At 32.2% G+C, this 26104-nt stretch overlaps 2 protein-coding genes across 4 annotated transcripts in view; both read left to right on the forward strand.

The window, feature by feature from the left end:
* Positions 1-26104, forward strand: part of gogo (thrombospondin-1 like protein golden goal) — a 233600-nt gene that overhangs the window by 192287 nt on the left and 15209 nt on the right. For all 3 annotated transcript variants that reach the window (XM_076396946.1, XM_076396947.1, XM_076396948.1), the window contains exons 6-11: positions 1286-1566; positions 6193-6342; positions 6403-6609; positions 8656-8803; positions 11549-11679; positions 23375-23611. In XM_076396946.1, coding sequence (XP_076253061.1) covers positions 1286-1566; positions 6193-6342; positions 6403-6609; positions 8656-8803; positions 11549-11679; positions 23375-23611 — 1154 coding nt within the window. The remainder of the gene's footprint in view (positions 1-1285; positions 1567-6192; positions 6343-6402; positions 6610-8655; positions 8804-11548; positions 11680-23374; positions 23612-26104) is intronic.
* Positions 13889-18224, forward strand: LOC143190930 (cilia- and flagella-associated protein 157). Its single transcript, XM_076395542.1, has 2 exons — positions 13889-14344; positions 16775-18224. The coding sequence occupies exons 1-2, from the start codon at positions 13939-13941 to the stop codon at positions 18169-18171; spliced, it is 1803 nt and encodes a 600-aa protein (XP_076251657.1). The 5' UTR covers positions 13889-13938; the 3' UTR covers positions 18172-18224.

Below are 26104 nucleotides of genomic sequence, written 5' to 3' on the forward strand. Positions count from 1 at the left end.
CTGCAGAGGAAACAGATATTTCTAAGACATAGAAACAGATATGACTAAGCTAGAAAAATTGATACAACCTATCATCCAGGATTCCATATATTTAACATCTGAGTTTGAAATCATGGAGTTTGCCCCCTATAACCTCCCTGAGAAACTAAAAATAAATTGATCAATAGCATTTTATAATAAACAAAATTGAAGTTACTAAATTAGACATTTTCCAATCAGTTATATGGATGGTCTTATGTCCTTTATTGGAGTAAGAGATGCAACACGTCATAGGTGTTGTGATAAATTGTTTTCCTTTTGTTTCCCCTATTTTCGCATATGTAATATTCGCAATAAAGCAGACCTTAAAACTTATAAAGTCATATGATAGCCATGCTAAAACCTGGCTTATATTCCCTGATTCCAACCAAATGAATTATTCCCTCAAACTGTCAATAGTGGACATCCGCTAGTGGTGCAAGTTCTTGAATTCTACAGTCTGAAGTCAGTTAGAATCTGGATCCCTCTATGGCTGTTTTAGATCGTTCCACATTTCTAGTTCGCAAGATAGATAATCTGATGCAGCTTTAGTGAGACCTAATAAAGGAGCATAACAAGCTTTTCTACAGTTTCCAGATTCCAAGTTTAACAGTTCTTTTCCACTGATATATCGTTAGAAAAGCGAGATGTACAAACAAAACTAAACTGCTAATGACTAAGCTGATAAATTTACCTATCCTTTCGAATGGATCGAACTGTGAGACCTCTGTGTCCAATTTTATAGAATCAATGTCAGTCTTCCCCATTTAAACTAAATTCAAGAACTTATTAAATGACCAAAAAATCATGACTTATCTCATTGGTTTTTATCTCAATTTAAGTTGACTTTTATCTATACACAATTTTATTATTTTTTTAATTATTTATTTCTTTTCAGAGATACTTGCTTTGTTCGAAATTTATTCTATTGATTGATTGTATCTTAAAAAAATCTAAAGTATCTAATGCGTTGGGATGACAATAAACCAATAATGTTAATCAGATATTATGTTCCGGAAATGTTACTGTCGTTGTTGCAATAAATACTTGTACGAAACTTGAAACAAGCATTTATAGCAGTGAATGTATATAATGTTATTTAAGACGATATCTCTATCATCAAAATAATACTTAATATCCAAGCTCCATCAAAAAAATGCACTATTCAACCAAACCATATGCCCTCGATATGTAATTAAATTTGAATATAATATATTTATTATATTTATTTAATTGTTATATACATTTATGGGTGTAAATATTGCAGGACCAAATTCTACGGATCTGTCCGACTCACAAATCATAACCAGAAGTTTGGACGTACGATGGCCCATGCCCCAGCTCGTCGTCACGCCGGAAAATGTGAAAACGTACCCGGAAAGTCCTGTAACGGCGATATTGACATTCCCAGAGGTGGTTTGTCCGCCGATAAAAGGCGTCGCTCCGTCGGCGATACCCGAATTTTGGCTGGAGTTACATTACTGCGGCCATTCGTTACTGAACTGCGAGGAGAGCGGAGATGAAACGCAAAACAAATCGAGCCATCAGGTATATTAAAATACATAAATTTACCCTTTAGATACAATATATTATACCATTAAAATAGCATCGTAAATTGTTGTATGTTTTATCTTGTTACATTACAATGTTTTATAACTTAAAATCAATTAACATTTCATAAATATTTCAGATATTCTTCAGGTTAAGACATAAAAAATATTTAAAAACTTCATTAATTTACTAATAGATTCACAAAGATCGCCCATCATGGTACAATATTGAGATAGATAGAACAACGAAGAAAAAGACAAGAAGAAGATATACCACAGATAAAGAAATAACTGAACACCAAACGGAGAATGAATTTGGAATCAGTGCAAATACCAAAAGAAACTCAAATGAGATAAAAGAAATAGAAGATAATTTAGATATAAGAAATAGTGGAGGAACAGAGCAAATATGGCTGTAGAAGACTAGGAAGAGAAAAAAGAGAGTGATGGGAATCGGGCAAATGGGGAATACGAGAAATTATATGAAGGCGAAGAATGAGGACGAACTCAAAAATGTCATGGAGGCTTTCATGAAATGCGCAGATATATTAGTAAAATATGCCTTTAAATTAGGGAACAAGACCTATTGAATAGAAATTGAGAATTATATATATATATATATATATATATATATATATATATATATATATTAATGAGAAAATAATGCTAAGTTTAGACGTGGTAAAATGAGCACCGAAGACGGTGAACGTAGTGGACGCCCAAAAGAGGTTGTTACCGACAAAACATTTAAAAAATCCACAAAATGATTTTGCATGACCGTAAATTGAAACTGAATGAAATACCAGACACTCTAAAGATATCAACTGAACATTTACATCATATAATTCATAAACATTTTTGTATGATAAAGGTCTGTGCAAAGTGGGTGTTATGTCATCATGGATTAGTGGACTCCACACGAAGAATCCGCTCAAAGCCTGGGAAACCTTGGAAAAGGAAGGACCATCAACAACGACTATTACATACAATTATTGGACCGTTTGAAGGACGAAAACGCCGAAAAGCGGTCGCATTCAAAAAAAATGAAAGTCCTGCTTCACCAAAACATTGCGCCGTGCCAAAAATCTATGAATTGGGCTCCGAATTGTTTCCTCATCTACTGTATTCTCCAGATCTGACCCCAGCGACTATATCTTATTCTCAGATCTCAAAAAATTGCTCGCTGGGAAGAAATTTTCGTCGACGAAACTGGGGCCTATTTTCAAGCAAAAGAAAAATCGTGCTACAAAAATGGTATAGAAAATTTGGAGGGTCGCTATAATCACTGTATCACCCTTGAAGGGAATTTTGTTGATTAAAAAAAAAGAAATTTCCAAAAAAATGTGTTTTACTATGGTAGGCCGTGGACATTTCAACTGACCTGTTAGAAGTGATAAAGCAAAAAAATATATAACAATGTCATTTAGTAACATCTTGAAACACTTATTATAGTTAGGAAGTATAAAAATTAATATAGTAATCGTCAATTAATATTTTTTGCTACGTTGGGTTACTCTGCATAAGACTTGCAAAAAATAATTTTGTTCTAATGGAAATGTTCCAGCATATCTATTTTAATGGCGTTCAATAAATGACTCCTTTTGACATAAAGTACGACGCTCAGCCTAACGATGTCGAATATTGAGTCGTTCGGAAAGTAATTTCGTCCTTTCTTTCATAAAAATCCGAGCTCGCGAGCGCATTTCATCAACGTTCACGTAAATTTATGATTTCGGAATATATTTTTTTAGAACTATAGTTGCCAGTGTATATGTGAGGCAATATAAAAACCCCGAGAAAGCTGAATTGGTAGTAAAAATATCTTTTTCGCGATTACAGACTTCAAGGTAGAAGAATAACTACATAATCATATTAATGCACCAAAATAATAATAGAGAAAGGTATTTTATAACTGATTTTATAGAAGGAGTATTCAAATTTTGACAGGGTTCGTGGCGGTTATGCTAATTAATCTAAAAATACCAAAGTTGGAGATTACAGTAATATTTATTACGAAAATTATTAATAATCATAGCAAAACATTATATAACATAGGTGATCTTCAGTTTTCACGTATCAGCATGCTTGAACACACTAAATTTTTATTAATATCCTGCCTCTCATTTTTATTAGACATTCTAGAGCAGAGAGAGAGATATTAGTAGCAGATTATCATATTATTTGTTTGGCAAGTTAATAATAATCATTAAGAATTAGGATATATTCACCGCTATATTATAAAGATAACTCCTCACATATCAGCCCACTATATTTCAACCCTCTAGATTGCCATTGATCTCCGATCGGAACTACTTTTCATAAACCATTCTATCACAATTTAGATACAGTAATTATTCTAGAATATTTAAGCAACTCGGTATTCCACTGTTTCAAAACTTGCAGTAAAGCAAATAATAGAGTAAATAAATGTAATTTTTATTATCATTACACTAAAAATGTATATATCAGATGAATAGTCGTTGGAGCTTAGTTTCCTATCTCATATTTAAGAAAATATTCTAAAAATGTCAAAACAAAGACTGAATGAATTTTATTTTTATGTGACTTAAGTACAATATGTCAGTCATATCCTTAACAATTATGATATAATAAATGTGTAATTTTTCTCTTTTATAAATAATTTTAACTAAAGTTGGAAACAAACTAGCCTGACCTAAGTAAATTTCTTAACATTATATATAAAATATCGTTGAAAGTTTCATAAAGTATTCACAAAAGATTTAAATTTAATAAAGTTTTAAACCAAACTTCCCTGCTATTTTACTGATATAAAAATCTTACATGGCATTTTTATATCGCGCTATATTTTCTTTATCAGAAAATTTAAATTATAGCTTGAAAAGTGTCGAAAAGAAAAACCTGATAATGAATGTAGATAAAATAGGTTTAACTTTATCAATCAAATATTTAATATATTGCTAGACTTTTTCCTAATGTTTCAGATGCAGGTGGTGCGTTATCACTGAAAATTTTGAGTCTTGAGAGCCTTATTTTACTACAATTTTTAACATATTTTGGAAAGACATTTTGACGTCTCTTTGGAGAAATTCAGTACGAAAAATTGAAAGCTCAGTTTAATACAAAATTAAATTAATGTAAATTAATGTATAAATGTAAATTAATATGATGTATGGAATTATTACCAATTACTCATCATTAGTTACAGTTACATCTAAATATAGATGATCTTTGGTCTTTATCTAAATACCTACTTTTTTCTAAATATATTTATATGCTTGTAGTATAATGAAAGATGATCGACATCATAAAACTGTTTTATAGAAATTAACCTTCTGTGATATATTCAGAATCGTTATTCATATCTGCATTATTGATCATACACCTAACCGGTCAATTGAAAAGTTCCCGGCCTGACACATAGATGGCGCTACTACAAGTGAATCCATATGTTTTTTAGTTAGCCCTAGCCCTAAAAAGATGCATGTATAAATTTGACAGCTGTCGGATTACTAGTTTGTGAATTTTAGCATTTTGAGCGAATCAACTTTTGTTATTCTAAAAACAATTGGATAAAAAGGAATTTCACGTGTTGAAAAAATATTTCTTTTGAAGGGAAAAAAATAGAGTTGAAGCAAAAACTTGGCTTAATGCCGAGATTCCGGGGATTTTGAATGACCGTAAATTGAAATTTAATGAAATAGCAAACATTTTAAAAATATCAACTGAACGTGTATATCACATCATTCACGAATATTTGGGTATGAGAAAGCTCGGTGTAAAGTGGTTACCGTGCGAGCTTGCTTTTAACTATAAACAACATCAGTTGATGATTCGGAGCAGTGTTTGAAGATGATCAAGCGTAATAATCCCGAGTATTTGCGTCGATACGTGACAACGGATGAACCATGGCTCCATCATTTCACTCCAAGCTTCGACATTCATCCGAGTGGACTGCACACGATGAACCCGCTCCAAAGCGTGGGATAACGCAACAGTAGGCTGGCAAGATTATGAAGTCTCTATTTTGGGATGCACATTTAATAATTTTCATTGAGTACCTTGAAAAAGGAAGGACCATCGGCAGTGACTATTACATAACGTTATTAGACCGTTTTAATGATGAAATCGCTGAAAAACGACCGAAATTAAAGCAAAAGAAAGTACTGCTTCACCAAGATAATGCACCGTGTCACAAGTCAGTGAACACGATGGCAAAAAGACATGAAATGGGCTTCGAATTGCTTCATTATCTACTGTATTCTCCAGATCTGGTCCCCAGAGACTATTGCCTGTTCTCAGATCTCAAAATGATGCTCGCTGTGAAGACATTTTTGTCGAATGAATGGGTGATCGCCGAAACTAAGGCTTATTTTGAAGCAAAGAACAAATCGTACTACAAAAATGGTATCGAAAAGTTGGGGGGTCGTTTAATCAGCGTATCGTCCTTGTGGGATTATGTTGAATAAAAAGAAAATTTACAAAAATATGTGCTTTACTATGGTAGGCCGGGGACTTTTCAATTAATCTGTTATATTGTTCACCGTAGTTTTAGCAATATTTAAACTTGAATAACATGTAAAAAATTGTTTTCAAAATTGTATATAATACATTCTGTTGAATAATGATGATTATGTTATTTTAGGTACTATATTCAGAACAAGTTCGAGGACTGCCTGGTAAGAGTGTCTTCATACTCCGATGCGAACTTTTCGGATTATCGGGACACTACGCGATATTCCTTCGACCAACCAATCCGGACCCAGCCCTCCCACGAACAGCCGCATATGTCAAGGTATCAAACCCCAACCAGTACTACCTAGATCAAAATATAATATACGTTTTTTTCTTATAGGTTGACTGGAGTGACCAATTCGTTTTTAATGTACACGCCCACTCAATATTTCCCTGTGATACGCATAATGGAGGAATCACTGTATTGTTTCAGTATCCATCTTGTATATTAGCTGATAGAGATAGAGTGCGACTTTTTGCTAGGCTTAGAGCCAACGTAGCTTCTTTGGCACCACCAACATCATTGGAATATATATCGGAACAAAAGGTATGCATTAGTAACAATGGTCTATTTCTGCTTGGAATAATACTAGATTATTGAAAACTACTGGAAAAATTAATTTAGACTTGTTAGTTAGACTTAGTTGGACTTGTAATTTTATAACAAGATGGTGGTTCAAAAGTACCAGACTGTTTATTTTCTGACTTTAAAATTTGAATATTAATGATTCAGTTTAGTGTTATTCTTTAACAATAAAATGTAATATAAGATGTAATTTTTCATCGTTATATAATGAAATACTGTAAGGTTTACGTTTAAATTATATAAAGGCTGAATATATAGGGCTCTAATAAGAAATAAGCTGATTCAAAATATTTGTATATGGATATGTAATGATCGGAAGACAAACTCTCTCTGTCTTAGGCAGATAATCATCTATAAATAAGAAACATGCTGTCAAGGTTGAGTGTTCAGCAAATCAGAAGACTGGTGTTTTGTGGTTTAATTAATTAAAGAAGGATTATGTTGTAGATTGAGTTCGTCTCCTACCCCTTATTTTTGTTGAGATTGTTGTGGGTGTCTCTCTAGACTCTCTATTTTATTGAACTGAGTGCTGTAGCCAGTATGTATACAGTCGAGCCAGTCGATGTTGTTTGATGTCATAAAATAATATTTTCTACAACAAACAAAAAGATAAGTTTATTAGGTCTAGTTAAGAAATACACTATTCGACAAGCAGGTGGTTTAGTAGATTATAAAGTACGTTAAAAAACTGGACCATTCTTTGGCCCATTTGTCGAAAATAGGGATACATGGAGAAAAGGTCGTTGTATGTTAAATAAAATCTTCAGTCTCATGCTACTGTGCATATTATGACATCAAAAACCAATTAGAAGCAAGAGATATGAAGACGAATGTATATGAGAGTTGATCGAATAATGATATAAGTTATTTCAATATATAAAATTATCCAAGCCAGTTAGGTGTGGAATAGAGTGATATGACAAATGGAATGAAAACCGTATAACCATTTAATGTTTGTTAAAATCTATAATAACTTTTCAAGGAATATTAAATTATTTATCCATATAACTATCAAATAGGTTATGCTGCCAAAACACTGAACAGACAACAGATACGAAATAGGGTCTAAAGATATCAAAGACAATTTTACCCGCTCGTTTGGTTACTTTTGCGACTTTCAATATGAAAAAATAATATAGTCCCCATTAATAGAAAAAGTCTTTAAAAAGTATTTAGCAACGTTTAAGAATTGATGGCTATATTCACCAAAAAGTAGCTAGAATAAAATCTGAAGTATCATGCTTATCATGCAAAAATTCCAACAACAAATAGGAACAAAAACAGATAGACAATTGTTGTGTCATAAAATATTTTTACAAAAGAGTTAAAGCTAGAGGACGCTGAAAATGCTTCTTCAACTCAATCATATTTAATTTTAACTATATTTGAAGTGATTTTGTTACCTGAATTATAGTGGGTGCTTTCGTGTTTAAATTTAGATGTACAAATTGTTTATATTTATATATCAGAGTGAAGTACCTACTCTGACTAATACTCATAATACTACTACATATAGCACTTTATCAATCACAAGTATACAAAGTGTGTAAAATCTATTTGCATCGGACACCATTATGTTTCTTACAACAGGTCACTTCAACTATCATCATTTGTCATAATACCACTTCACTATGACTCATTTTAAAAGAATTATAATAACTTTAAAACTTTCTAAGTGGCCATCGATCTCTCCCACTATAATTGTAAGTAAAATTATTTAGAAAAATTCAAAGTTTGCAGAAAGAATAATGTAAAATAGCAGAGATATGAAAAAAAATCATTATTCTTTCGCCATAAAAATGCATCAGTTTAATTTGCATTTTGGTACTGATTAAAGCAAATTAAAATATTGTTACTATTGGGCTAAATGAAACGAAGAAGAATCTATGCATATGAGATGTGCTGTAGAATAGAAATATATTTTAAAAAATAAAAAAATATGCGTAATTTGTTTTATGTTATTATTTGTGACATATATTTCTATGTTATTTATGTTTCTCTGTTCAGATAACACAAGGCCAACATAGTTTACATTTTGAATGTGATCTTTTCACGGAGAGATACGTGGAATATTGCTTTGTCTACGTCAGTCAAAGCATATCCGGAGCGGTGGCAGATGTGCGAGAAGACTGCGTCCCTACTCTACCGGTTTCAGGTAAATGAAATGCAATTTGCGACCCCCGTTTTAGAGGTTTCGCCAGATTAAAACTCCTTAACTAAAATTAATATGCATGTTCTGCCGGTGAATATTTTGTTCTGGTGGTGTGTAGTATCACATATTGATTTAACATCTTAATTTTATTACTTTTTCTGACTGTGTATGCGAATGGTTGCTTGTATTTTGCTGATTTAGTTATGATTTATCTTATCTATTGCTTGGTGTATATTAAGAAAAATTTGGCCAATATTTTCTGTCATGATTCAATAACAGAAGGAAGTGGTATTTAAAAGTATGTCCAGTATATACTCTAGGTGATTGGGTTTTTGGTCAATTTAGCAATATGCTGCCACATATTTTATCTATTTTCATAGCTCATAATAGAAAATACATAATATAATAATACAAGACTGTAGACATTCTCTCATCACAAATCACCATAATACAATTATTTCTTTTAGTATTTTTGAAGCAAAATATAACTGCAAAACTTTCATATTATCTATATTAACCTAGATTGTAATGACAGATTTTAGAGATTTACATCTTGCAGGAATGTTCGTCTTGTCGTTCGGAATGTGTAACTGTTTGTTGCGAAAATTTTTGTGGAAGGAATTCACATGGGACTAAAAAACACCCGGTGAATAAAAACTTGTTCTGTTACTGTACTGCTACAAGGGGTAGAGGAAAGGGAACAAAGAAATAGCCGGGATCCGCATGATACCAATCCACCAGCGTTGTGAACCTTTGAATTTAATGTAGATGTACACGTGATGGCTTAAATGGTTGTAGAGGTCGCTACAATCTCCTCAAGTATCTCTTAGCTCATCATCTAGCGTACACATTATTTTAATTAAAGACTTTATAATAATGAAAGACTAAGTAATTTAAGACTTTATTAAATATTGTAACTTTAAAATCAAACTCTACAAGATATTTCATCAATGAGAGATATAAACAAAATACAAGCGGCAAAAATAGAATATTTTAGAAGAGCCATGGGTGCAACAAAGATAGACAGAGATTTTAAATGTCTTTGTCATATGGCAATATAAGAGCTTGTTAGAACCGAAAACTACTTGGAATATAGTAACAGTAAATAATGTTTACATTAATTTTTAATGAAATTGTCTAATTCATACTAAAACGTTTCTGTTCTGAATAATTTAACATAGAATATTTAACTGACAATCCAACGAACGCATAGCGAAGAAATCCAACAAAAGACACTTTAAAATGCAAAGTGTTTTAATGATACATCCTTCATTTGGGCGCCCTTTTAATTTTACTTTCGTCCATCTTTGATTCGGTAGCAAAATGCTACTTAATAAATTCTCGGATCCGTAATCGCCTTCAAATTAAGTCCGTCGACGACGAGGAACTTGCCATTTTCCACTTTTTAAAAGGATTTGTCAGAAACCTTGTTAAGTAACTAATTTAAATTCGGAAAATTCGGCTGGGGGGGCGCGCTATGTGTTGTTCGCGAGGTCGGTCGAATGAAAGGAAAATCAAAGAGTTTGCCCGGGAAACTTTTAATGTAATTTCGGACAGATAGAATTGTCTTCCAGTTATTTGCTGATCGTCGATTTATTAACGGGCTCTCGACCCGAAGTGGTTCAGCTACGTTGGCCTCGATGTCCAAATATTTAAATTACAAATTTTCAACCGAGAGAAGAACGAGTATTATTAAAGGGCTTTTAACATTTAAATGCCAATGTCTCCTAAAAATTTATAACGATTTAATGGGTTTTAATTTTGCCTCGTGAATTATAATTTGTAATTGTAACATTTTCCATTTTACATATATTTTAAAGACGGTTCGTTAGTGTTCTAATATAGCTTATCAGGTGCTTGAATTTGTTTTGATCAACGATACCTATTGGTGAAATTGCGATATATAAACCTATAATTAGTGTGATCTATTATGAAAATTCAGCACAATATATTGCTTGCAAGAAATTTAGTTCTTACTTTTGTTTTAATAAAAAAGCAGCTGAATGTCGTCGTGTGGTGTGTGAACATTACGGAAACCATGCTTCGTCGATATCAATATGGGAATTTTGGTTTCCACGTTTTAAAAATGATGATTTTGATACTTAAGACAAAGAGCGTTCTGGGGAGAATTTGAAAACATTACTCGATGAAGCCATCAATGGAGACGACTATCAACAATAATTGACGCATTTGAGCTAAGCACTGTGCGAAAATGCTATTATTCAGCGCGACAAAGGTCGATCGCATGTTGTAAAGCCAATGAAAATATACATGGAGAAATACTTACTAGCTATATACTAGAAGTACCCCAGCTACCCTAGTCTCGATGACCAAATATTTAAATTACAAATTCTCAACCGAGAGGAGGAGAAGAAGTATTATTGAAGAGCTTTTAACATTTAAGTGCCAATATCTCCTAAAAATGTATAACGCTTCAATGGGTTTGGCAGTTTTAATTATCCCTCATTAATTATAATCCGTAACAGCAACATTTTCTATTTTACATATATTTTAAAGACTGTTCATTATTATTCGAATATAACTTATCAGGTGCTTGCATTTATTGTGATCAACGATATTTATTGACCAATAAATTAGCTTATAATTAGTGGCTCTTTATTGTAAAAAATCGGTAGAATGTGTTTTTTTAATGATTTATTTTTTAGTTCTATTTTAATAAACATAAACATAAACAACAATAAAAAGTAATAAATATTGAAGTAAGTATATTTTTATTTTTTATCTTAGACCAAGAACGTGGAGGTTGGGGACCTTGGAGTCAATGGACGCCATGCTCCAGCACATGTATTGGAGGAATAAGGAGTAGATATAGATTGTGTGATTCTCCAGCGCCAAGATACGGAGCCAAATTTTGCGAGGTAAGTCTACAATATTCCTTTAAGAATATACGTATTGATATCTGCCTTGAGTTGCAAATATATGTCATATTCGTTTCCATTTCACCAGTGGCGAAACTTTTGTAAAAAATTTCAGCTAAAGACATTAGTATATGGCTTGAATTTTTTTATATTTTTATATTAGGTCTACAAACGGTATATAGAATTCTTTGCCTTGAGGCCTTGAAGACGTAAATATTAACCAGATTTGCCGTCAGATTTCTGCTTAAAATAATTCTAAATGAGCCATTTTTCATCAGTATTATTGTAAATAAAACACCAAATCTGGAAAATGCCAATATATCGGACTCCTTTAAAAGGACTATATGTCTAATATATGATTTTTAATTTTTAACGTTAATGTTGTTGTATTTTATTGTATGTTTTCATGCTATAGACTTTTCAAATATCCAAAATTATGATATAGCAGAGCAAATCCATATTTATATATACTTCTAGTTACTGTAATTAAAATACTCATAGTTCTGTGAATTAGTGTAATTTTGTGTGGATATTCTAATCTAGAGGTATGAATTTTAAGTACTTCCTTCCAGTGAAACAAAAATAAACGACATTTTAACTAATATTTTTATTATATAACACATGTGCTGAAATGTTCCGGGCGTAACAAAGAAAACACTATTTTTTGTTCAAACTCAGTATTCATCAACGTAATCTCCATTTCACCACCATTTTTATAAAACAATTTACCTTTTGTCTCAAAATAAGCCTTTCGCTACTTGCTGTCCTCAGATGACAATCGTTTTGATTCCGGAGTAAAGTGATGGATACATGATTTTCCATAACAATTCCAGTTTATGTTTAAACATGGTAAGATACAGCTCGGAATCATCAACACGTTCGTTTTTTTTTGTCAACAGTGAGCAAACGCGGCAACCGCTTTGAACAGATCCTTCTCATAGCCAAATGTTCATGCAATATAAAACCAACACGTTCTTTTGATATCTGTATGATATTAGGTAACTCATACAACTTCACTTTTCGATTATTCGAAACTATTTTGTCGATTTTTTATATTTTCTGGTGTTACCACCTCATTTGGATTACAACGTCCATTGCGTTCTGTATCATCGGTGTCCCTACGACTACGTGGGAAGTCAGCAAACTAATGTTTAATTGTTGTTTCTGATAGAGCGGAGTCCTGTGTATGTAAAGTGTTATACTTTTCAAGTCATTGCCTCACTTGAACGGTATTTACTCACATCATGAAGCAGTATAAAATTACAACACGAAATGGTTTTTAATCCAATGTTGTGAACATAACAAAGAAGTGCTACTTTTAGCAGAATAATTCACAAATTTTTGTGTAGAGTATTATGCTTCGTAGTAGCTGAAAAAGTGGTGAATTTAATAAATCTAGCACCATTTATGGGTTAGGCCGCGGACTTTCAGCCCATGTATAATGGGATATGGTACTCGAATATAATGTTTTGGTGCACTACAAAGTTATTATGGGTCTCTCTACCAGATATCGCCAGGCTTAATTATGGATGTTATGATTTGGTACATATGTCATTTTATTCTACTAATATCAAGCTGTTTAGCGAGCAAGTTATACTTTGCGAATGCATAAAAGTCATAGATCTATAGCACTTGTTTTAATATCAAGTTTGATTTATTTTAAAATATGTCACATTATGTTACGTTAGAAGCATCTATGGAGTATGTAATATGGAGTAAGGTTCAGTAAAACTTGAACTAACATATTACCGGTCTCGAAAATTTAGTTTCGACTAAAACAGGTTTAAAGTCTCAGTTTATATGGGCTGGATATATCTTCGAGAATAATTTAAATATAGAATATTATTGTAAGGACATACACTTAAAGGGTCAACCTTACAAAATATGTTTGTTTTCTCATCTCTAGAATAGAATACGAACTTAATAGTTTCTCTTAAACTCATATTATAACGTTCTAATATTTTCTGTTAATATTATGGACTGGAATAGCTCCTTACCACAATTTTCGAGATAAGTACGGCGCTGTGTTAACAATCCACAATGAAGAAATAAAATGACCACAATATTTACATAAGACCGGCCCCGAAAAAACGGTGGAAATCCCGAAAAATAACAAAAAGCGAGTGCTTTACTTTCGGTATCCAGGTTGGTCCGCAATTTACCTAATCGATAATAATCCTCTTCCATGGCAACCAAACAAATCAAAGTTTTGAAGTGTAGCGTTTTGGTGTAACCTTTCGTCTCGCGCTCGACAAGAGAATGGCAAAAAAGGGCAAAAAGGGCAAGGGAAAAAAGAAGAAGCTCCTCGAAGACGATCCTAATGCATTAACGGAGGTCGATCGGACGTTTTACGAGCTCACCATCGCCGACCTGAACAGGAAATTAGCGCGATTGCGGTCGTTGACGCAGGAATTCGAGGAAAAAAACGAAGAATTGAAACAACAGAATGAGAAACTGGACGAAGACAAATCCGATATAATTACGTACTTGAAACGTATGCTGCAGGAGAAAAGCAACGAGATTAATGAGCTGGAGGAGAGAATTACGGGCCTGCAGGAAATCAGACAGAATGAGACGGAGAAATTCGAGGCGAAAGTCGTCGAACTGGAACAGGAATACAAGCAGATGCATGAGCAACTTACGTCGGAAAATAAATTGCTGGAAGGTAAGTGCAATTTTCTACATACATTTTCTACAATGTTGCAGGAACGTCGCTTTTAAGATAAACTATTAGGAGCACAAATTGAGAACCGTCTTTATTTTTCAAATTTTAAAACTCTATTACCCAAAAACTATTACATATTTATTAAGGAAGATAATTGTCGACAACTCCTCACAACTCTGACCCATCTTTCTGGTAACATGAGGTTTCTGCCTTGATAACATTTATCTGGACTAGGTACAGTTCTAGAATAAACATTGACTGAAATAGATGATAGTCCGAAGGTACAATATATGGAAAATACGACGGGTGATCTATGATGCTCTATATTATCTGGTTTTAACTTTATATTTATCGCGGCGAATTTCGTACCGCTTAACAGCTAATGAATGTTGTGTTACTTATTAGCTGAACTAAATTTATGACTTTTTTATTTACTGAAGAACAAGTCCTTTTACACAGAGTAAACATCACGTGAATAGATTTTGTTTCATTACAAATTTTGTCAGCCACAAATGGATTTTGTTGAGATGAAGGAAGGTTCCTTGTGGCTGATATTGGATCCCCATATGACGATAATATCGCCATAGGATCAGCAGTGTTTCAATATGAATTTCAAGCTATAGATTGACATATGAATCAAGATTATCATTGCCATATAACCTCTCTTAATCTATTTCTATAATTTCCAGCTCACGCAGATAAATTGAGTTGCTCCACGCTGGGTTGGTTTCAGCAGTGCTTTTGGATCATAGTTATTTAGCTTGGTCCTAGATTTTTTCCTATTAATGTCGAATCCACTTTTTGTTTCCATTAACCATGCGATGGAAAAATCTCTTTCATTTCTGTCGCTAGAGCAGTTACTGACCTATGATTCTTGGGAAAAAATTTTCTTGCATTTTAAAACGGTCTTCATCTAGCAGCTTCGCATTATCATTCGCTTATCATCATCATTGCATCAATGCTCCTCTATAACGCCGCCTCTTCAAACTTTTTTACTGATATGCTCTTTATATTCCACGCGGGTATCGCCAGATTTAAATCCTTGGAACCATATCTTGAACGTTCTCTTTCTAATATATTCATAGTTATATATCTCTATTTTCATTCTACCTGATTCAATTGCTTTTTCAGCAGCACGACTTGGCTGGCAAATAGACCTATTAGACACATTTACTCATAGATATTATGCAGCATCAACTTTTCAAAGGTAATAATGACGAACTATGAATAAAGGATTGATTATAATATGTCAAATTCCCATAGGTCGTCATCATTTTCCTCTAGCGCCATCTTCTGTAAAATTATAAGTTTCATTTTGTTCATGGATATATACATGATTTCATTTTGTATATATGTGCAAATAGACTAAATCTATCCATCTTCTTGCTTCTCTATGTTTTCTCAAAATTATCTAATTATGTCATATTCTTCTTGTTTTCATATTCTTCTAACTCGCATAGTATCTTACGAGAAATTTGCCTCTAATAAACATTACATTCTCACTAAGAATAACATCTAACAAAATCAGCAAGCAAGTGTAATTGCTCAGTTTTCGGAGACTAACATATATATAATAATCAATAATAATAATTCATAGTTATTTCATTAATAGGTCTTCTATAAACATCCATTTTACAGGTTTAGTAAGTCTTCAGTCTAAATCCCTTTTCTATATTATTCTGGAACTTTTTCAAATATACTGATATATAGATATAAGGCTTCTCCATTTTCGAATTAGTGTTATTTTCTGTGCACTTTCACTTTTTTTGTATCAGCTTTTTTAGTAGAGCAGACCAGTTTTCGAATCAGAAATATTAGAGTACCTATTTGAACCCTTCATTGTTTAAGTTTTCGTTTAAACTAATTCAGGAAGAGCTTTTATAAATCCAAACTAATAATAAAACTCGTAAGAAATTTATTTGTGAATAATTACCAGCGATTTCCTGAAAAGAAACAACTTTGAACACTTTTGGATTATATACATATCATTTTCAAATTACCTGCAAATATAATTCTGACGACAAAATATACGTTTCTAGGTTTTTTAGATAAGTATATAATAGTTATAACGTTCTACAGTTTTCCTAAATAAAGCCAATAACGTTTAAATAAATTGTAAAATTCCAAAATTTTTCTAGTATCTGTAGATATATAAACTTGATGTTAATAAATAATTAAACTTCAACATCTTGGTATCTCTTTGATTTATTTCCTTCTTTTGCTGTTCTCATCCAAGCTGCAATAATATTCTCTACATACCTATCCTAGCTCTAAAAAGCTAACTTTAATTCTGCTTAAATAGTTTTATAATTTCAATCAAGTTGATTAATACTTTTTATGAAAATATGGAGAAATCTACATGTTAAACAATCACAATTCCTTTCAGTTTTTTTCAGAAAATGTTTTTAAATTAGATCTCGTATGTTATAGGTAAACTAAATTCCTTGGAAGAATTCAGATCACAACGTGATGATCTGATGAAAAAATTCGAAGCCCAAGAAAAAACCATGGAAGCGCAAGAGAAACGCCACACCAGAGAGCTGTACGAGATCGAACGGAAATTCATAATCAGCAAAGATAAGCTGAAGAAGGACATGGAAGCCCGCTTGTTGCAACTCTCCACGGAATTTCACGACGCGTCCGAATTGAGAATCGCGGCCACTACCCACCGAGTCATACGCGAAAATATTGCCGTGAACAACGAGCTGGACACGATGCTGCAAACTCACCAATCCCTCTATAAGGAGCACCAAGTGCTGAAGAGCAGAGACGTCACTCTGAGACAGGAAGCGGAGTTGCACGAAGCCGAGAAGAAAAAGGCCCTGTCCAAAGTACGAATACAGAAGAAGATTCTTCAAAGAATGACCTCGCAGAATGACGCGCTTCGAGAAGACTTGGAGAAATACAAGCATTTCGAGGCAGAAATCAGAGAGACCCGACATGAGATGAAGAGACGCCTGGACGAGAATGCCCATTTGAGTTTTAAGTTCAAAATCCTCGAACAGAATCTGCATCGCGTCAAATGCGAGAACATGACGCTACGGACTGAATTAGCTTACTTGAAGGATGAGAACATTAGACTCGATGATATTTTGATGGAGGGTGTCAGTTGTATCAAAGAAGCTTTGACAATCCGGTCCGAAAGTGACACCTCAATAAAATCGTCGAAAAAAGAAAATCTACTAAACACACTGTTCATGTTGTTGAGCAAAGGTCACGACCGAAAGGTTAAGAAGCCTTCGTTGGAAACTATTCCATCCCTGGAGGGAGCTTATGCAGTTGGAGACCTAGGTTTCGTCCCCAAGTCGGAGGAACTAAGGCCTTTAGCGCCCACTAGGCGGAATATGGTTTCCCAAACCGGATCGAGCTTTGAAGAGTACATAACGGTCGGCCCAATTGATAATATACCGAAGAAATCCTACGTGGACAGAGCCGATAGTGAACTCGATATCAGCTCGGAAGATGCCAACGTTAACGTGGAGGAAGAACAGGTCGAGGAGGAGGAGAAACAAAGCGTCTTGTTCTTCAACGAAGAGGAGATGGTAGGAGAGGAAGAAGAAGACGAAAGTAAAGATTTCGATCCGTTCGCTGGGGTTCTTCAATCGGAAACATCAATCGAGGGCGATGACGTAACCGAAAAGGACGCGGAACGGACAAAGTCCAAGGAAAGCGTTACCAAAACAAATTCTGGTTCAAAAAGTAGTGTAGAGAAAACAGAAACCGACAAAACAGAGCTGTCTGAGATTGCGAAAGAGGATATCAGTCCGGGTACTGAAGTAATAGATGAGAATGATGAAGCCAAAGAGACACCTACAGAATCTTCATAAATAAAGTGACTAATTTTATAAATATTAAAAAATATATCATAATAATATTAAAAGGAATTATTTTATTAATTTAAAAACACCCTCTATTCTTCTACCTTATCCAATTCAACTATATTTACTTTTGACTGTACTCATCAAACCGACAAGAGCCGTCTGAGATTGCGAAAGAGGATATCAGTCCGGGTACTGAAGTAACAGATGAGAATGATGAAGCCAAAGAGGAACCTACAGAATCTTCATAAATAAAGTGACTAATTTTATAAATATTAAAAAATATATCATAATAATATTAAAAGGAATTATTTTATTAATTTAAAAACACCCTGTATTCTTCTACCTTATCACATTAAGCTATATTTACTTTTGACTGTACTCAAACCCATATTATGCCATTTTGTTCGATCTGGCAATTTAAACTTGTTTTAAACATTATTTATTTATTAAAACAATTCTCCTGTTTGATATAGTTAAGTTACTTTAAAACGATCTAACGATAGTCGCTGAAACAACAGAAGAATTTCCGAAAATCACTACTATTTAAAGTTTACTGTTTAGTAATATATATTTTTCTAACATTGCTATAATATAATTTTAATTATTTGAATATTTATTTGCAGATGTTCTATATACACTAGAAATTTCAATAATTAAATACAAGAAATTTAGTATTTAAGCCAAAATTGTAAATTAGTTGTTTTTGCTGTTCGAGATTTTAGTTTTACTTGTATTTACGAACCGCATATACAAGAATATTTAGTTGCAATTATTCAAGTAACACTAATTCAACAATTTAACACAATAACCCCACTATTTCTTATAAAAATGCAAATGAGTTTTTCTGCTATTTAATTTTTAAAACGTGGATTTTTGTTTTATCTGTATCTACAGAGCGAATATACAAGGAGGAATATATGAATTGATAAAAATAGATTTTCTTTGTTCTAATTGTAATATTGTATGAGATTTTAAACTTTCTCTACATATAACCAATGTTGTATTAGCAAGAACATATACTAATTGTTGTTTCCTTTTAATAACAAATAATGGTGGGAACTATATTAACATATATATTTCGATATATATTTTTCTGATCTCAAACCGTAAACATTCTTGCTATTATTTTATAACAATAATACAAACCAAAGCTTTAAAAGAGCGTTTAGTTTACCAAACGGGATATTTTATATTCCAAATAGCGTTGGGAACTATCGACTGAAAAAAGTCGAAACAGTCGATAGTCACAAAAACAGCGACTGAAAATGGTAATTACTATTTTCAGTCAAATGCACGGTTCGACTGTTTGTTTCATTCGTGATGTCAGACGAAGATGTACGAATTCTTGTCCGTATAAAATGAGGAAAGGACGAAGATAAAAGCTTGGAGCAGTTTCATTCAAGATTTTCAATAACCATAACTTCTAAATAAAATGTAAATATATACCTAATCATTGAAAAATCTAATCAATGATGAACATAAAAATGATCATACAATAACTACCAGACCCTCTTTAAATAAAAGTTTTATTTATTTTTGAACGGATATTTTTTTAAATTACTGTTCAGGTATATTATCATGTTCAACTTTTCTTCCGTGACCTGATTTCTTCGATCGTTAATTATTTGGCCAGATTTTGAAAAAAACTCGTTCCCAGGGGACAGATGTTGCGGGTATAAAGGAATATTTTACCTGTAACTGATATAATTTAGGTAGTTTCATTTTATGGGTTTGCCAAAAATCCAATGGGTTTTCTAAACGCCCAATAAATGGAATTTCCAAATACTACTATATCTATAAAGTTGTTGCAGTACATGGAGTAATTATTTCTTTCATTCTAGCCATTTTTTATGAAAACATCTCCAGATGTCAATACCTTCTTGGTCAGTAGTTTTGTTTTGAATTTCGAGTTGTGGAATTATATTTTGAAGTTAGTATGGAAGATACCTCTTTTGTAATAACTTTTTGTATCGCCTCAGCATTATATGTAGTACCAAATCCTGCTTTTTTAAATCTAGGATCTAAAAATGTGGATTTTTCGCATACCATATTCATTTCTAAAATTGGAAGTCTTTTAATGATTACATCTGATAGACAATTTTGCCATTTTTGCTCCACTCCAATCACATGTTAAAATCTTGGATTTGATGGAATGTTACACTCCTCTTATAAACCGTATAATTAAAGACATCGTTGGAATATCTTTTACCAGATAACTCGGTGGTCATTATTTTAATGGGTTTTAAAAGTTGAACACATTCTGTTAGTCCATTCGTTAACAAATAAAAACTGTGGTGCTCTTCTTAATAGCCAACAAAATAAGCTGTTGAATATTAAAGTAGAGTTTTCCTATCAGAAAATGTATTTATTACAAATATTTAATATACTTTATTCACCTCTATAAGGTTAAAATTTTTAAAAGAAATTTAACAACTGCTACTGTAAAAAGTTCTTCAATTCTTTTGGACCTATGTAATTTCTGAAACCTTTGGGACCTAATTTTAGTTTTCAAGATTTTAGGAAAAAATTTTCGACAAACAAGAGGCTTGGAAAAAAAACGTGAAAGTTTATCAAAAAAGAATTACCTATTATACCAGTCCAAAGTATTACCTATTAAAACAGTCAAATGTATCTTACTATTTATCATTTATAATTTAATTTTTTTGCCCCCGAAAACTAGCGTTCCAAAACGCTGCCATATTAATTTACAATATATAGTTATTCACAAGCAAACTACAAAAAAAAAACAAAAAACCACATATATTATATATAAATCTATATAAGCATAAATTCGGAGCATTACTTTCAAGCTCGCGGCTAGGGCGGAAGGCCAGAACGTTAAAAATCAGTCGAATGAACTAATACAACCGAAAATAGTAACTAAAAGTAAACTACTGAAACAGTCGATACTCAATAGTAATAAAATCAGTCGGACCGAAAATAGCGACTGAAAACAATTTCTAGTAAAAACAGTTGAACCAAAAATAGTGACTGAAATAGTCGATAGTAAAAAGTAGTCAATTACTGAACAGTCGATAGTCGATTTCAGTCGATTGTTCCCAACACTAATTCCAAACAACAAATAAATAATCTATCTAAAATGTATCAGTTCTAAAAAAAACTTTGCAACGTATCTCACTTGTCAGGACTGATACACTGCCGACATATTAAGTTATTGAATTGGAAGAGATAGCAGCCTATCAAAATGTAAAGCAATACACAAAAACGTCAATAGAAGCGCAGAAATTAAATTGGAAATCCGATGACGTAGGGGAGAGTCATGTTGCATGAGGAACGATTAAATAGATGATAGGAAATTGAGATGTACATACCGGAAGCCCTGGAATGAATAATAAGTTGTATTGAATGTTTTAAATCTATATATTAATAGAGAAACATTCGTCTAGTTTTAGTATATAGATGTTTAAAACAAGTTTAAATTGCCAGATCGAATAAAATGGCTTACAATGGGAATGAGAGATAATACAATATGATAATTCTTAATTATGCTTCCATATAGTTCAAATTTAGATCCAATTGGACGCTAAGGGAAACTGTAAACTAATAAATTAATATAAAACGACAAGTTTGTGATTTCAGGTAACTGAAAATTTTTAGAACTTAGAATAATAGAACAATAGAACTTATTTCGGTTCTTGGTAATGAAAAATGATTACAAATCATTGCTGCAGATCTTTTAGAAAAGAATTTTATGAAGTTTGTTCAAAATTAAATGTAACTCTGCAAAATATTTAAGATTTTTATTAACTTATTTCATGATGATTCACACATCATTCATCATTTGTCTCAGAGCATGTTTACAAATATCTGTGAGGTGCTTCAAATAAAGAAATTGCAAACTTAATAGGAAAAATAATATTCTTCATCAAAAATAAATCAACAATAAATTTTTCATAACTGTAAAATAAAAAAGAAAACAATTTTCGCATTATATATTTTGAACCAGGAAAATTCATGACATTCAACTTCATTGTTTGTCCGAACAGTCACTACTATTTTGTGGGGGGTATTATTCGCAAGGGGACTGAAAACACTGGTTGAATAAAAACTTGTTTATTTCTATATTGAATGATGCATGTGGTCGATGAGGGAATCGACAGAATATTAGGTTAGGTATACGAAGTACGGTAGCGCTGTAGAAGTGGTACTGTTACAAGGGGGTAGAGAAAAGAAAAAAGAGCGAGATATCGTCGTGGCGATCTTTTATAGCCTAAAGGGTCGTTGCTGTCGCTACATTGAAAAATAAAATCATTTATGGTTTTGAGACAGATTGCCATGGTGCAGAATCGAGAAGATAAAAGAACTAAATGGGAAAATGTTATTTTATATAATAAAATATCACCAGTTAATTTAACATAGTTAGATTTTATAGCAATTGTTTACATTGATACATAGTATTTTAATCAATAGATATATCTGATAAAAATATATATGGCATCAAAAGGTGAGCACTTAATGAGATATATTTCTTTCAATGAAACAGCATTTTAATTGACGATGTCAGACAAAAATCAAAAACATATCTGTCTCAAAATCATGCAATTGCATTGGTTGGTCAGAAAGTACTCTCAGCTTTACCTAAATTCAAAAAGATTGGTTTGTCAGTCAACCATAAAGTTAATTTGGACCTATTAGTTTTAAGTATAGGGTTGCACTAAAACTTCAAACTAACTAGTAATCCAACGAAGCCAAAACATTGTTTTAGGATAATTATCAATGCTTATCGCCACGTAACTAATAAAGAGCTGCACGATGACCTCGAAATTAAATTGGTATACGAAGTAGTGAAAGATTTCGCCTTAACACATGAAAAAAGGTCGCTAAATCACAACAGTGTGGAAGCAATACAGCTAGTGGACAACACGCAGGATATCAGAAGATTGAATCGAACCAAACCAAACGAACTTGTATAGTGTATAAGAGTTATTTAACCTTAGGTTAGGTTTCTCAAGTAGTTTAGCTTAATTTTAATTCGAGAACAACATACTGTTGTATTAATCCAGTACCCACCTTGCTTGTACCTCTCTTGTATCTCTAATGTAAGATACAATTAATAAAAATAAAAGTACACGTCAGAAAACTAAAATAACTTTATTTTCCACCGAATAACTCATTTAGAAATTATAAAAAATTACACTAAATTCGGAAAATTGTATAAACAATTATTAATTGTTGATACAAATTTCAGGGTCCACCCGTTGAGACTGAAAAATGTGGTACCAGTCTCGGATCGAGCTGGGAATGTTTCTACTCCGGAACCATATCGGGAAACGACATAATTGCTGCCGAGATACCAGAAGTTCAAGCCGAGGTCGGCCCTTATTGCAGGTGCGGATGTGTCGTGCATTTAGGACAGGCCAAACCGAAAAGATTTCTAGCCACTTCGAGTCAAAGTTGTCCTGGGCGAACGTTTTGGTTGATACAGGTATGTAATTTTGGTTATAAATTTTTACAAAAGCGAATACGTTATTCCAGGGAGATATTTATACTGGAATTTAGATATTCCAGGCCTTATTGTTTTTGTTGTGCATTAGAATTCCGCTTGTGCATATATGCAAAGGATAATAAGATTAATCGATCGACACTCAAACTACGTTTTCCATAAGTTTGTGTTACGCTGCATTCCAAAATTTCCATTTATATGACAGTAACGTAAACTTACACGAGCTTCTTTCCTTCCAAATTTTCAATAATTTCTCTCAAACACCGTAGTCATCATATAAACCAGAACTGTGAACTTTGTTAAACATTAAATCATTTACAAGAAACAAAATTATTCGTTTCATTCGGAGACCCAATTTTGAAGTCTCGTTCGTTGAAACATTTCCTTCAAACGTTGAAGAATAATTGCAAACGCCTAGTTTTAGTACTCCTTGAATATATGCTTTTTTGTTTCAACTAAGTTCTTATTTTTTGATCAGGCAATTTTTTTGAATTAGCTTTTATTTATTTCGGATTTTCTATTTCTATATTTGGTATGCCTTTACACTTTACATGTAAAGTTACTGGTGGCATTTGGTGAAGATAATATTTAAAAGCCATATCTTATACCGTCGCTAGTGTTGAACTATTTCTTCTTTTTTAATGATTGAAGCTAGTACGAAAACAGTTGTTAATATATTCAGAGTTAATTTTTAAGGTTTATTTATTGAAAAAGAAAAATATTTAGCAGAAAATGAACGAAACGAACGTTGAAAGCTTAGAAGAAAATTATGAAGACGATTGTTCAGTCTCAGAAAATCTCCTTGTCGCTATCTTGGCAATAAGGTACTAAAATACTACATGATGCAAATACATGACCTGGAAATAGATTATACTAATTTGAAACAAAATGGTCCCTACTGTAAGGTTTAGGTTAACTTATAAGAAACATATAAATGAAGAAAGGGTACCTCAACGATAATTAATGTGAGTGGTCATTAATTATCCATAATTAATGTCAAGTATTGATACCATTTCTTTTTATATACGTTTTTTTGATAAACATTGTAGGCTTATTATATCTCGTTTAAGTTTCAATAATAATTTCAGCTTAATGTCACCCCATGTCGGTCAACAAGTACCAATTTCTAAAAAGTAATAGTTAGCGTTAGGTGAGGTTAATAAAAATTTTAAATAAAAACTAACTCACTAACCATGTATTAATAAATGTATAATTTAGAAGTAATTAATTGTAAAAATTAACCAAACACTAACAATTTCGGTTAGTTAAGGTGTTTCCTTTATTAAAAATAGAAATGAGAGAGTTTTGGCGTAGCGATAGTAGAATATCAATTCAAAAACAACGTGTATGCTTTAGTGCATAGTGATAAAAATATGAAACTCATAAAGCATCACTAATTTTCAACCAAAAATTACAATAACTAAGCATAGAATAACTTAACGTTGTGTTTTACAGTATATTGTATACAACTCTTCCATAAAACTAGACGAAAATAGCGATATTCTGCAGAGGCAGATAAAGTAAGGGTTACAACCATTAATATAAATCTTTAACCATGTTTTATCCATTATATATTTTCTTTGGCTTTTGCATTTCCATACTAAAACTATAATTGAAAGCTAAATTATCGAATATATATATATATATATATATATATATATATATATATATATATATGTATATATATATATATATATATATATATATATACATATATATGTATATATATATATATATATATATATAATATTTGACATATATATTGAGCCTATTAATGAAAATAGCAATTCATTAACGAAGAAGGCCTGTAGTGCAACAGTTTTTTGGTGTATTCTCCATGATAATAAAGACACTTTTGCATGTGCTTGAGCTAATCTTCATGACACTTTGTCTACTATGTTTGAGGTACCTCCAAAACATAGTTTGTACATTGCTTAACGGTTCACAAATCAATTCCTTGTTTTCAATGGGACATAATTCTCAAGTGACTATAATCAACAAAAGTTGTGCCCAAATGGCCAAACATTTTAAGGAAGCTTATGGTTATAAAGTTCAAAATTCCAATCAAGATTCAAATTGCAATTCTTGTAAGACTGTTAAAGTATCAAACAAACACATATAAATTTTCGATGTTCCCATTTCTCAAGAAAGTCGAAGATTTATGAGAAGTAGTTAAGTATGGTTATGCTTACTTAGAATTAGAAAGAAGCGGTACCTTATTACACATTATAGCATACTGCAGCAGTAACTAAAACCTGTTATAATACGAAAAAGTAGCAACCAAAACAAAAGTATAATATCTCTGTTAAATATTATTTTGATAGAATAGATGGATACATAGAATATAATGCATTATTATTAACATAGGAAAACATCGACGTAGTCAAATATGCGCTTGCGATGTTTTTTTTTAGTGTATGACATAAGGCGAATAATTGAGACAGCTTTGCTATTGCTAGATTCTCTTACGTTCCA

Source organism: Rhynchophorus ferrugineus, unplaced genomic scaffold (genome assembly GCF_030347505.1).
Source record: "Rhynchophorus ferrugineus isolate W39M unplaced genomic scaffold, kcgeb_rfMv2 rfM2, whole genome shotgun sequence".
Lineage (NCBI taxonomy): Eukaryota > Metazoa > Arthropoda > Insecta > Coleoptera > Curculionidae > Rhynchophorus > Rhynchophorus ferrugineus.

Bases quoted from the DNA above. Each gene is read 5' to 3' on its own strand.
- LOC143190930 (XM_076395542.1), top strand. From the start codon at position 13,939: ATGGCAAAAAAGGGCAAAAAGGGCAAGGGAAAAAAGAAGAAGCTCCTC. The intron at 14,345-16,774 runs GTAAGTGCAATT...CGTATGTTATAG, and splicing joins GGAAAATAAATTGCTGGAAG to GTAAACTAAATTCCTTGGAA.